Raw genomic sequence first — 13,931 nt, 5'->3', positions numbered from 1 at the left:
TGATGGATGGATTTCACTGAGCTTACAGACCTCCAGATGCAGCTACATTATGAGATGTGATGATCGTCATTTTTCTTTGATAATGTGTAGTAACCCACAGGTGTGTGTGTGTGGACCACACTTTGTTTAGCCGTTGATCCAATGGTGGACACTTTGATTGTTTCCATCTTTTTGATACAGTGAACTATGTTGCAATGAATAAAAGTAAGTGTATATTTCTTTTCCTCATGATGCGTGTTTCTCCAATGGTAGGATTGCTGGATCACATGGTATTTCTATCTCTAGCTTTTAAAGAAAGTAACATCTTCTCACAATGATTAACATAATTTTACAGTCCCACCAACTGTGTGAGAGTTTCCATTCCTCCAAACTAAAAAGATACTTTCTCTGTTTGAACTACTGCATCTTGGTCTATGTCCAGCTTATGTTCCACAGTCAAATATCTTTCTAGAGTAGATTAAACACAGCCAAGATCCATTGACATCAATAATTATATCACTTGTTCCAAGTCTTCTGAATCCAGCTTGAGTTTCTCACTGTGCCCTGTCATGTAACTTAGTACAGTAATTGAAAAAAAAAATTTTTAAACAAAAAATTCTTCCCTGTACTTTTACTGTGTTTGATCAATCATTCCTGTAATTTATTGGATCATCTCTCTGGGGAAGGAAAATTATTGTGGATCTTTCCAGTTGGTTGGTCAAATATCTGTGAAATTACTTGAAATATAAAAGTGAGTGCTTCCTACATTGCCATCTATTTGCTGAAGCATCTCAGTTAGTATTTGATCAGCTCCTGGAACTGAGTATTCTTACCAATACCTTCAGCACAACTTGGACTTCTTTGTTCAGTACTGTTAATTCTGGGTTAATTGAACATTGACCAGTTCTTACAGTGACTCAGATATCCCTTCTATCTTCTTTTCATACTTTCTCTATGATTCAATATATCTGCCATAAAATTCTTCAGTATTGAAATGCACAACTTGAATTTTTTTATCTCAGTTTTTTCAGCTTGAGAAATGCTGAGTGTCTAGCTCTCTTGGCTTTGCAGGTCTTTGTACGTTTCATTATATTACTTTCATTTTTTTTCTTTTATTATTTTCTAGTAGTTTATTTACAAAATTCAGATATATTGTTTTCAAGAACAAATTCTCTCAATTTCCCTCATCCTCCCATTAATTTGTACAACCTTATGATTAATCCCCCCTTCCCCCTGCACATCCCCATTCCACTGCTTCCAGCCTCTCCCACCTCTGCTGGATCTTATACTCATTCTATAATAATGGTTTTACAAAATATTTATCCTTGTGGGACTGAGTTCACTCAGCATAATTCTCTCCAGTCCCTCCCAAATTAGGTAATAATTTACAAAATTATTGCTCCTGCATGCTGCATAGTATTCCATTGTATGAATGTACCATAATTTCTCAATCCATTCATTTGTGGTTGGGCATTTGGGCTGCTTCCATGCTCTTGTGATGGTGAATAATGCTGCTATGAACATTGGTGTACAAGTCTCCATTTGTGCCTCAGCTCTCATTTTCTCAGGGTATATTCCAAGTAGTGGAATAGCTGGGTTATATGGAATTTTCTGAATCCATTCATTTGTGGTTTTGTTTTATATCAAGTGTTTGAAATCCTTTCCAGCTTTTTTCAGCATTTCCTTCATTCTCATGAGCTTCTTTACACTCAAGAACGAATTTCAGAGTCTCTCCTAATATTCGATATTTTCTTTCTTTCTTGTGTTTCTATGATGATATGCTTTTATCATAGAAAATGCCCTTGACACTATCCCACAGTTCATTTAGTCATTGGTCATTAGTGTGCAATCTGTCAAATCTATTCCTGAAATGGGCTCTAAATTCAGGTGAGATATGCTCAAGTTTGTACAATTTGCCTTATGGACTTTTTTCTGCTTCAACTTGAACTTACATGCGAGCAATTGATGCTCTCTTGTGCAAAGACCTAGCTTTTCTCTGCAGTAGTTATCAATGCATTTTAGTCAATTTCAGATTGAAGAAATTGGTGAAAATCTTCACTTTCTTCCTCTTTGATGTTTGAGGCTTATGCTTGAATTTGAAGAACAGTAAAGGTATGAGGTCCTACTCCACCAGCTGTCCCATGGGAGAAGGATGGACAATCTCCTCCTGGGTGATGAACGGAAAAGCCATGGCAGGGTCAGCTGTGGGTCAGTTTCACCTTGTGGTACACAACAACAATGAGATTAACTAGTCTTCGTTCTAGGGTTACAGATAATCATCCTGTAACTGACAGTGATACACTTGAGGATAAATCTTGAAACGTTCATTTTGATAATGAATGCGTCACCATTCCTCTTTAATTTGCCCTTCCTGGCATAATAGATGATATGATTGGCCCATTTTAAATTGCCAATAGCTATCTATTTCAGCTCGCTGATGCCAAGAATATCTATTCTCAAGCACTCAGATTCATTTTCTACAGTTTCCAATTTTCCTAGATTCATACTTCATATATTCCATGCTCCAATTATTCAGGGCTGCTTGCAGCTGTTTCTTCTCATTTTGAGTCCAGCCACATCGGCAGATGAAGGTCCTAGAAGTTTTACTTCCTTCACATCATTGAAGTCTATGCTATTTGGAGGGGGCAGCTCTCTTTGCTAGTCTCACCAGAAGGGCACATCTTCTGACCCTATATCAGAAGGAACATTCCACCTCTTTTCCCAAGGTTCTCACCATTTTTCTTTTTTTTAAGAATAGTTCACCAAGTCCTCCTTCTTAGTCTAAATCCAGAAGCTCTGTTGTCCCCATGGATGACGCTGCTGGTACTTCAAACACCAGTGTCATAACTTCCAGCGTCACAGCCACACACAAGCCACATAGTAGGACAAATGGAGAGAAGAAGACAGTGATTCAGAACTTAGTCACTACGGGAATTCTTTCCTGTGCACACTCAGCCTCTCTTCAGACTTTAAGGGGACACTCCATTTTCTATTCAGAACCTTTCTGCGTACTAAATAAACTTTCTCTTATATAAAGTTGAGTGTTCTGTTTTTAACAAAGGTAGTTGGATATTAAACTGTTATTAAGTCAGAATGGACTCACAGCTAATGCTTCTATGGATTTTCAGAGGCTGTAAATTGCCCATCTTTCTTCCACGGGGCAATGAAGCAGCAGGAGTGGCATCCACTTCGTAAACAACCTGCCTCTGGAAACTCCATGGACTTTGAGAAACGACGATGGTTCTAGAAAGGCTTCAGGTCTTATGCTCATAGAGTCGCTATGAGTCGTGCTCAACGCGACAGTAATGAACAACAACTATTACTTTGACAGTACGACTCTCTAACGAGGCCACCAGCGCTCCTGGATATTTAATTAGAGCAATGAAGTTGAGCATGAGAACACATTGCATGTCCAAGGTCAGGCCATGGAGACTTCTCTGCTTATTAAAACCATGACTCCACTTTCATCTTTAAGTGCCCAGCATTCTATATCTTGGAGTAAACTAGAAAGTGACAAATCTAGATTTTTTTTAAAATTTAGTATCATTTTTTACTGTCGGTGAGATATAAAGAATTTTTCAGAAGGTCAGTTTGAAGTGAGTTAACTCGTAGTTTTCCATGTTTTAAGGCCATTTTTAATTCTACATATTGGATTTTAAAATTTATTTTCAGCCTCCTGATTTTCCTGCACTGTAGGTTTGACAGCTCTCGCTCTCCTCTAGTTCCTGGCTCAGAACTCAAACAATGAAAGCTGAAAAATCAGTGAAAGTTAGCAAGAATTAAGTAACAATAAATCCGTGTAACATCTGACAGCTGCTCTCTGCCTACAAAATTAGCAAACACATTCCGTTCTTTTTCCCTGCCTTTCAGGGACCAGCTTTGGGCTCAGCGTGCACGATGACAGTCAGCCCTAATTGTCCTGATAGTGGAGGTCACTGGAGGAGCCGAGAACGCAGTCAAGGTTCAGAGTTGGTGGACAGTGCACGGATGGTGGTGCGTGGATGGTGGCTCTCGCATCTGGGCCCCCAGCCCGCAGGCCTAACATGCCCTCTGCACTTGTACCCTAGGTTTTGAAGGTCACAGAAGTGGAAGCAGTGCTGTGGTGACTGTTGGGGGATTGTCCACCCCCATCCACCACCTAGTCTCCGGGAGCCTAGCACTGGGTTCAATCCTGGACCCCAGGTTCTAGCCCACAACCACAGAATGCAGCCTCTGGGAACATGTTCCCATCCTGCTGGGAGGAAGGTGGCCTGAGACTGGTGGACCTTCTTCTGTCCCTAAATCCTCCAGGGTCTAGGGTGGCCACAGCCCTGGTGACAAGCAGGTCCTCAGGGACAGAGCCCTTGTTTGTGTGGAGATCTGAATGGGGTGGCTTGTGTGAGCAGTCCAGTGTTACATGGGTGTGGGTGAGAGAGAGAATGTGGTGTGGCGTGATGTGGCCTGAACACGAATGGTGTAGTGTATGTGTTTGTGATGTGATATAACTGCGGTGCCATGTGTACAGTGTGGAGGACGTGGTCTGGTGTAGATGTACAGTGTTGTGTGCATTGTGTTGTGTGTGAGTGTGGAGGCTGTGTGTGCGGTCTGTGTGAAGTGGTTTGTGTGTCATTAAAATGGTGTGAGTCGTGTGTGTGTGTGACATGATGTGTGAGGTGTGTGTGAACATGGTGTGTGGTGTGGTGTGGTGTGTGTGTAAACGTGGTATGGAGTGTGTGACGTGTTGCGTGTGTGTGAGTGTGGTGTGTGTTCTGTGGGATGGTGGGTGTATAGTGTAGTGCAGAGGAGTATGGGTAGGATAGGATGTGTGAGGTCAGTGTGTATGAGTGCGTGTGTGTTGTGAAGTGTGTGTGGTGTGTGGGGGAGCATACAGTGTGGTCTGGTTATTTTTGTGTGACAGCACGTGTATGTGAGGAATGGTGTGTGTGTGTGTGTGTGACCATGTAAGCAGAGTGTGTGTGGAGTGGGAGATGTGGGGTGTTTGTGTGATATGAGTCATATTCAGGAGGAGGGTGTGTGGACATGGGGTATGTGTGTGTGTGTGTGTGTGTGTGTGTGAACATGGAGTGTTTGTGAACAGTGTGTGTGTGTGTGTGTGTGTGAACATGGAGTGTTTGTGAACAGTGTGTGTGTGTGTGAACATGGAGTGTTTGTGAACAGTGTGTGTGTGTGTGAACATGGAGTGTTTGTGAACAGTGTGTGTGTGTGTGTGTGTGTGGACATGGGGTATGTGTGCATGTGTGTGTGTGTGTGTGAACATGGAGTGTTTGTGAACAGTGTCTGTGTGTGTGTGTGTGTGTGTGTGTGTGTGTGAACATGGGGGGGGTGTGCACGCAGGCCCACACACAACACAGTGGTAGAAACAGTGAGGCAGGAGCTCACTGGAAACTTGGGAGAAACCAATGTCAATCACTCATTTCTTTTCCATCAGTTCTTTGGGGTTTTCAGGAAAATGTCCCCCCTAATTGTCTTCCAAAAGCTATCTTTACAAAAATTCTTTCTAATGCACCAATAAGCAGCACCATGACAGACGGAGAAGAGATTAAAATTGCCAACAACTTCATCTTACTTGGATCAATAATTAACACCCTTGGCACCAGCAGTCAGGAAATAAGGAGGCACATTGCCCTGGGAAAGTCTGCAGTTAGGAATCTCTCCAGATTATTGAGGAGAAATGATGTCAGTTTGAGGACTAAGGTGCATCTGATTCAGGCCATGTCGTTCTGATCACTTGCTCTGCATCTGAGAACTGGACAATGAATAGAGATGCCAGAAGACTTGATGCCTTTGCGCTGTGATGTTGGAGAAGAGCCCTGAATATCTTAAGGACGGCCAAGAGAACAAACAGATATGTCTTGGAGAGGGTGCAGCTGGAGTGCTCATTGGAGGCAGAGCCACTCACATACTTCGGGCATGTTGCTAGGAGGGACTACTCCTGGGAGAGGGACAGGATGCCGGGAAGGGTGGAGGGTTGGTGAAGGACAAGTGTCACTGTGCGCTCTAGTGTGTCGGGAAGTGTGAAGACGGCACAGTCAAGGACAGGGTTCTGACCCACTGTTCATAAGGTTGCTGTGAGTTGTACTCAACTCGATGGCACCTAACAACAACAACAATTGTCTTCAGCTTGGTCTGAAGTGGGACGTGCATCTACTGGGAGGGAGGGTGGAAGGGGTTGTGGGGAGCAGCATAGGATCGCAGGGGTGAGACTTCCTGGCCACTAACCCTAGGCACCGAGGCAGCGTGGACAGGAGTGGTTCTCTGGGCCTACCAGCGACAGCTGTATAGTTGTGTTGGGTATTTTCTCCTGCAGGCCATGGCTCCAAACACACCTACCTGGAGAGGTTGTCCACCCAGCAACCCCCCTGCCTCAGTGGACACCGTGGTTTCAACTATGACACAATCACCTGTCCTGGGACCACCTGGGAAGATTCTAAGCAGGACTGTCTGGGCCTCCTCAAGAGTACGCCACTGAGGCCTGAGGAGGATCGTGTCCAGGTCCTGGTTGGCCACCTCCAGAGTCACTGCTGGCGGCCAAGCACTGGCCCAAGGACAGTCACCTACAAGGTCTGTAGAAGGTAGTTCTGTAAACACAGACCAGCCCCTGAGCTCAGAAATATTTGAAATTCCATTCACAGGAGCTCCCACTTCCTGCCACACTTCCCCACACTTCATCTCACGTACTTTGGCCATGTTATCAGGAGCCAGTTCTCGGAAAGGTGGAGGGTCAGTGAAAGAGAGGAAACGGTTCAACAAGATGGACTGCCTGTGGCAATGGGCTCAAGTGTATCACGGACGGAGAGGGTGGCACAGTGTGCAGACCCGTCACTTACAGGGTCGCTGTGAATTGTAGGTGACTTGATGGCGTAATTCTCACGGGTAAGGAAATGTTACTCATCGTGCCCCTTGAAGAAATCCCTTGTGGTGCAGAGGTGCAATGCCCAGCTGCCTGGGCTCATGGGAACCCAGCGGCCATCCTCAGGAGGACGAGCAGGCAGCCAGCTTCCGGGAAGACTGGCAGCCTTGGAACCCCCCAGGGCGGTTCTGCTCTGCCCTCCAGGGGGCCATGGTGCAATGTCCTCTACAGCAGTCTGTTGGGTCTTGGTGTGGCCCTGGGGCCTGACAATGCTTGCAGAAGCCAAGGTTGAGGGGATGTCCCAAAGGGCCTCGTTTGTGCAGCACTGAAGGCCCCAGAGCCCAGGGAACGGGAGCATGTGGAGGGGGTGGTGCCCTGTCGACGGGGTGGTCTCCTTTGGAGCCAGGTGCAGCCGAGTTGATTCTGAGTGCTGTCTGAGCAGTCCTGTGCCCGCGGGGTTTTGCTGTAGATTGGCAGGCCTTTCTTCTGAGGCACTTGTAGGTGGACTTGAACCTCTGGCCTTTTGGTTAGCACTGCAGTTGTTAATCATAGCATCTCCCAATGACTCCTTTTGTTCTTTTAGCAACTCATGTTTGCAGATTCTGTCACGATGCCCTGTGCCCAAGGACTGCCTGTACAAGCCTGCACTCACCTGGGCTCACCTGCCCTCACCTGTGCATACCTGCCCTCACCTGGGCTCACCTGCTCTCACCTATGCTCAGTGTGGGGCACTGGAGTCCATGGATACAGGCCTTCCTCCCTAACAAATGGAGAGCTGGCCAAGGCCCAGAACTGTTCCAAGCCCCTTGCTCACAAAGCAACTACTCTGAGAAGTATTTGAGCCAACAGGAAGTGTCAGAATTTGGACAACAGGTTTGCTGGGGGACACACAGGCCAGGTCACTCTCCTCCTAGCTGTGTGGCAAACTCATCCAGATAAATCTGATAAATGCCTGACCTGCCAGGCCAGGCCAAGCAATGTAGAGACAAGCTGGACAAGTCCCTTGGCTGGCCAATGGCTGAGTTCTCTTGGCCTTTTTCACTTCCTTCCACTCTTCGATTTCAAAATCGACAGCCCTGATTGGCACAACATGATACATCCTTTGCAGAAAGAGTGCGGAACTTTGCAATTTTCATTACTGTTTGGAAATGTTAGGTAAACTTTTTCTGAGCCCAAAGGCTGCCATGGTTAACATCTCCAGTGGAAAAGCCAGGTGGGAGACGATGTGTTTGTAGTGACCAGCTTTGGCTTTGAAAAGAGCCCAGCATGGTCAGCAGAAGCTAATGGGGAGTGTCCACACATCAGTGCTGTCCAGAAGGCATGCTAGGCCATGAGCAGGAGAATGCCCCCGTATCTGTCTACCATCATCATGTTCCCTATCTGAAATGCCGATTTACAAGTTGTCCAAGCTCAGCATTTACAGGAACACCATCATGAGGTATATGTCTCAAAGAAATCAGAGTCTCCCCGTGAACAGACTGATGCTCCACGCGGCATTATTCACAACAGCAGAGAGATGGAAACAACTGAAGTGCTCATGAATAGACGAATTCATAAAGGACATGGTGCCTTCACATTGCAATGCTAAAACAGTTTAAAGAGTTCTTGGAACACTGACTAACAAGGATGGATCTGGAGGACATTATGCTAAGTGAAATAAGTCAGGCACGAAAAGGTGGTGCTGTCCTAAAAAGTTAAGGAGTGATTTATACAGAGAATCTCTCTTAAGCGCCTTCCAAGGATGGGAAGGGAGGGAGGGGGAGGACAAATGAGTAAATAGATAATAGGCACATGACAACATAGGTGAACGGAAAGGCAATACCCAGCAAAAGGGTAATCAGCACAGTATCACTGAAGAAAGGGAAGTCTCAGAGAAGTGTAGAAGGATTGGTGGGAATCAGAATTACAGGAAGGAAGCAGGGAAAGTGCTGTTACAGTGTGGGTATCGAAATGAACCTTATAGAACAAAATGCATATGAATGGTTGAATGAAAATCAGTTTGCCTGGGAAACCTTTACTCAGATCACAGTGGAAGAACAGGCAATTTACAATAAAGCCTCTCTAGTTCTGAGAGAAAGGAGCTCTGTGGGGCGATCAGAAGCATGTTGAATGCCGTGCATCTCCTGTGGTTCATGTCCTCCTCACAACAGTGGAAGGTCAGTTGTCTCAATGGCAGCGCAGAGGAGGAGTTCCCAGGGGAAGGAGCCCCGGTGAAACAGTTCTTAAAGCACTCGACTCTCGACTGCCAGTTCAAGGCCGATGGTTCAAAACCACCAGCCTCTCTGCAAAAAAGATGTGGCCATTCACTTCACAAAGCATGGAGACGCACGGACACAAAAACCTGCTTGCAGTTCTGGCCTGTGCTACAGGCTTGCTGTGGACAGAAGTCAATTCAAGGACAAGGGATTTAGTTGGAAATTTTGGGCCTTAGAGAAGTGCCCTGGTGGCACTGTAGTAAAGCACTAATCTACTCACAGAGAGGACAGCGGCTCAAGTCCACCAGTTACTCTCCAGGGGAAAGATGGGGCAGTCTGCCTCTGTGTAGATTACAGCCCGTGGAGCAGTTCTTCTGTGTCCTATTCCCGGGGGGGAGGGGGGAGGTTGTTCCGGATCAGAACTGACTCCCCAGCAGCCAAGGAGTGCAGAATAAAGGCTGCACGGTGGAGTGGACTTGGAGGAAGGGATTGCATAACAATGAAAGTTTTACTTTTCAAGGAGAAGAGTGAATTGAGGGGAGAGGGACAGGAAGAAAAGTGCACCAATGAATGACTGGAAACCCTAAATCTCCGTGGACTTTCATTAAAATTAATAAGACATGATCTCTGGGCATTATCAGCAGTTGCCAGCCAGAGCAGTCACCCAGCACCTTCTGACCTTGGTGGTCCTCATCGTGGGCAGGGTCTTGCTTGAGAGGCTGGAATAAAGGGCCATAGAGGAAACAAAGCAGATACAAATGCTGAGCTCTGTCCAGGGCTGCTCCACCCACCTAGCCCTGCCCTGGTCAGGAGCACCTGGATGTGTCCACCACCATCCAACTCCACCCTTTCCTCGGTCCTGTGCGTCGCAACAGCCTCCTGTGCCTGGCCGTAGACAGAGTCTCCACTGGAGTCACTTAGCTCGAATCCCAGGTTCCAAACTGACTTTATACGAAAATCAGAAAACCGTAGATATTAGCTCATTAGCTAATTAACAAAGCTTCACCTTTTGAATTGAAAACAAAACTCAAACTCCTCAAGGAAAATACGCAACAGTCTGCTCCTGTGTGGAACTCGAAACCCCGTGACTCAACTAAAAGCCAAATGAAAAACAAGCCCCTAAGACGAGGAGGACAGGGCCAGGGAAGCTTTCCTTCCTTAGAACAACAGCCAACCATATGGGATCCAGAGGGCAGCATCGGCCCAGGAAGAAAGCTCAGAGTCAGGACAGAGGAGGGCGGGGGCTTGACAGCCATGAGCATCACCAAGGGGAGGAGAACGAGGAGTGCAGTCACTGTCACAAAACAAGTGTGTGACGGTGCAGGGGAACCAGTGGCATTCATTAAAATCACACACACCCCCAGTTGAAAGAATGCAAAAAGTAAAACTTGTAAAAAATAAAAGTAAAGTTAAAAAAAATTAAAAAAATATAAAAGTAAAGTTTTCATTTCTTAACACTAAATAATGAAAATGTTTTTAACTCCAGGGTTCAGGAGCAAGCATGTTTTGGTTCTGAAAGGCTGAGTCTCCTACCTGAAAGCGTGACACAGGCTTTGGAAGGCTTAGTTCGTCTTTGCAGTGAAGCAGGAACTCCCCATCTACCTGTGCAGGTGAGGTGGGGCCACAGGAGGCTTGTGACATCACTATACCACTGGGCAAAAGGTGCTTTTGATGTCTCTAAGACACAGTCATGCTAGGCTGGGTTTAAAAAATTATAACTAAGATTTAAATAAGCTATAAACCTAGCACTGCCATCCAGGACTCAAATCCCTACAATTATCTACTTCCTTGAACTCCAAATTCATTGTCACTGTATCAGTTCCGACTCACAGTCAGCCCTCAAACCAGCCACGGACTTTCCTGAACTTGCGATCTTCACAGAAGCCAGCTGCCTCTTCCTCCCTAAGAGTAACTGGCAGGTGGGTCTGAACCACCAACCTGCTGGTCAGCAGCAGTGTGATTAATCCTTGTGCTAGGCGTCTCCCTTTTTAATTAAACTTCAAAAACACTGCCTCAAGTAAATTTCGACTCACTCTGACCTGCCATTGGCTTTCTAAAGCTGTAACTCTTTATAGAAAGAGATTGTCCATGTTTCTACCACAGAGTAGATGGTGGATTTGAACTGCTGAACTTAGCACATTACACCAGCAGAGCTCCTACACCCAGGACTAAAGACTGCCTTTCTCTTCAGTCAGGGGTGGAGATGCGGACATGCGAGGAGATGAGGCACCTTTTACGTGAATGGTTTATAAACGCATGACCACTGGCCCACCGGTTAATTGCTGTGAATCAGCTCTGACTCATGGTGGCTCTGAGAACGGGGATCAGAGTATAACTGGCCTCAACTGGGCTTTCAGGAGTCAGTTTTTCACAGACCGCCAGTCATTTCTTTGAGGTGCCTTTGGGGGGCCTGGAACAGGCAGCCTTTCAAATAGCAGCCAGAAGCGTAGCCTTTCACACAGAGAAGAGACTGTGTGGGTCGCACAGGACTCCACGGTGGCTGCCACATCCTGTGAGTAACACCTGTTCAGAGCAAAGTCCATTGAATACAGCAGAATCTGCATCTGTAGACTCTTTGACATGAAGTTACTAAAATTCAGTTTTTTTAAAGAAAACACAGTGTTTTTTTTTAAAAAAAAACACATAGATCGGCTTTTAAATAATCATATTCAAGGACATACATTGGCTAATTGATAAGCAAGCCATCATCCCTATTCTCCTCTCTGGAGTCAAGTATGATTACATCAAAAGCCAGAAAAGGGGGGGGGGAAATTCATAAAATAGGCAATTTGTGGAAATAGGAGATGAGTTCCAGTAACAATGAGATGGTTTTAGATAAGAAGGCAAATCGCACAAGTTAGAGAAATGAACTTGAGATAAAGGAAGAATAAATTGGTCAGGATTTTAACTTTATATGCTTCAACTACATATATGCTTATAATGAAATTGGGCAGAGGCTATTACACCAACTGAAAATTCAGTCAATATCATTTACAGCGTTATTTCTTTTGCTTGATACAGCCCATCTTCCTAGGCCATATTGTCACTTAATTATTTGCTCATCAGAACTTGGGAGGGGATCCTTCAACATGCTGCTCTTGGGTGTCATTGGGGTAGCCTCAACTTGAGGCTATCGCAGAATGAAACCCTGCCAGCCTGTGCCGTCCTCAGCTCCTCTGCCGAGTGTCAGTCCACCGTCCGCCCCTCCCATGGAGCATCGCCATGGCCTAACATCGCCACCCTAACAATCAATCCCAGCTCAGGGGCTGAAAAGAGACAGACACTCGAAAGGCCCCTTGGATCCAGTTAAGTCAAAGCTCACAGGACGTCATTTTGAGCGCTATCTGACCCAAACATCAGATTCCTCCTCTAAGACCCAGTTAATTTGATCTCGCTCCATCCATCCAAACAGTTTCATCAGTTACCTTCAAAATACTTGTCTGGCTCCTCAAGGCCCTGGGTCAGCTGTTGAGAGCCTTTGCCACGGAACAGTCCATAGGATAGAGTCACGTTTCCGCTGGAAATGTCATCACTAATGGCCAATGTGCTTCTGATCCAGGCCTGTGTGCCGAGAATAGAGCAAATGACGATGAAGGATCCGAGGCTTGTGAAAAAGCTCGATAAGAATGTCAATATTTTCGTCCGTGTAGGCATTTTCTCAGGCAATGAAATCCACAAGAGTAAGACAAAGAACCAAATGAAATAAAGATTGTGAAAAAAGTATTTCTGGATCTTGTTATTGGTGCCCAATAAATAGAAACAGTGTCTAATATACACTGTTGAACAGTGTACAAAAAACACCCTGATCTCCCTGGGATGAGTTATACCAATGGCCGTCAAGCTGTGGGCATAAACAGGGTCAGAAAGATTTACAACAGCTGGACTTTGATCTGAAGTAAAATGTTGCCATGGTGACAACCAACCAGCAGTCACAAGAGGCTAGGCTTGGTCTTCCACAGGACTTCCTCAATCACACAATTAATTTATAACTACTCTAATGGCCTAGTCATAAGAAACTGCACTGTCAACTCAAACTGTGTGTTCAAATCCACTAGCAGCTCGGTTGGAGGAAAGACAGACAGCCTCCTCCCTCATGATTAACTGTCTGAAAACCTGCTGGAGGGTCAGCTAGGAACGGCTTCTGACTCATCTCTATACAACAACTTCTTGGGCTAAAGAGAGGAAACTGCAGAAAGTAAAAGATACTGGAAGCAATTACGGAAGAAGATCAAAGAGTATAGCCTTTCAATATGGATTATACCTTCACATCAAGGAAGCAAGTCTTTACCACTGGGTCAATAGACAACGTCGTGAGAGGTGGAGAAAAGATTGAAGTTGAGGACTTCACTTCACTTGGATCCGCAGACAACAGCCATGGTAGCAGAAGCCAAGGATTCCAAAGATGCGCTGCAGTGAGAAAATCTAGCAAGGTCCTCGTTAAACAGCTAAGGAGCTGGAGGCCAGTTTAAAGACGGGCACCTAACCCAAGCCATGCTATTTTCAGTTGCTCTGTATGTGTTTGACTACTGGACAGTGAATAGGGGTATTCTTCAAGAATACTGAAGAAAAGGATGCATTTGAATGGACGTTTGTGGTGCGGAAGGAGAATATTGACTCTGTCGTAGACTATCAAAGAATAGACAGGTCTTAAAGGAAGGGCAATCGGGGTGCTCCTTGGAGGCCGAGAGGGGAGACTTCATCTCATGTACTTTGGACACGTGGTCCGGAGGCAGCGGACCTTAGGAAAACAGACGGTGTTTGGAAAAGCAGAGAGTCAATGAAAGAAGTGAAAACTCTCATGGGAGGCTTGGGCATGGACTGTGGGGATGACGCAGGAGAGGGCAGGGCTTTGATCTCCATGGGATCACTGAGTCACAGACGACTTGACAGCAGTAGCAGCAACACGT

General features: G+C 45.7%; 1 protein-coding gene across 1 annotated transcript in view; it reads right to left on the bottom strand.

Moving 5' to 3' along the window:
• The window catches only part of CLRN3 (clarin 3), a 24,872-nt gene extending 12,194 nt beyond the window's left edge, over window positions 1–12,678 (bottom strand). The window contains exon 1 of the mRNA XM_006879865.1: window positions 12,450–12,678. Coding sequence (XP_006879927.1) covers window positions 12,450–12,678 — 229 coding nt within the window. The remainder of the gene's footprint in view (window positions 1–12,449) is intronic.
• Window positions 12,679–13,931: the final 1,253 nt, after the last annotated feature.

This window comes from Elephantulus edwardii, unplaced genomic scaffold (genome assembly GCF_000299155.1).
Source record: "Elephantulus edwardii isolate Elephantulus edwardi_28Jun2011 unplaced genomic scaffold, EleEdw1.0 scaffold00006, whole genome shotgun sequence".
NCBI lineage: Eukaryota > Metazoa > Chordata > Mammalia > Macroscelidea > Macroscelididae > Elephantulus > Elephantulus edwardii.
The sequence above is the reverse complement of the archived record's forward strand: the minus strand, read 5'-3'. Positions and strand labels throughout refer to the sequence as shown.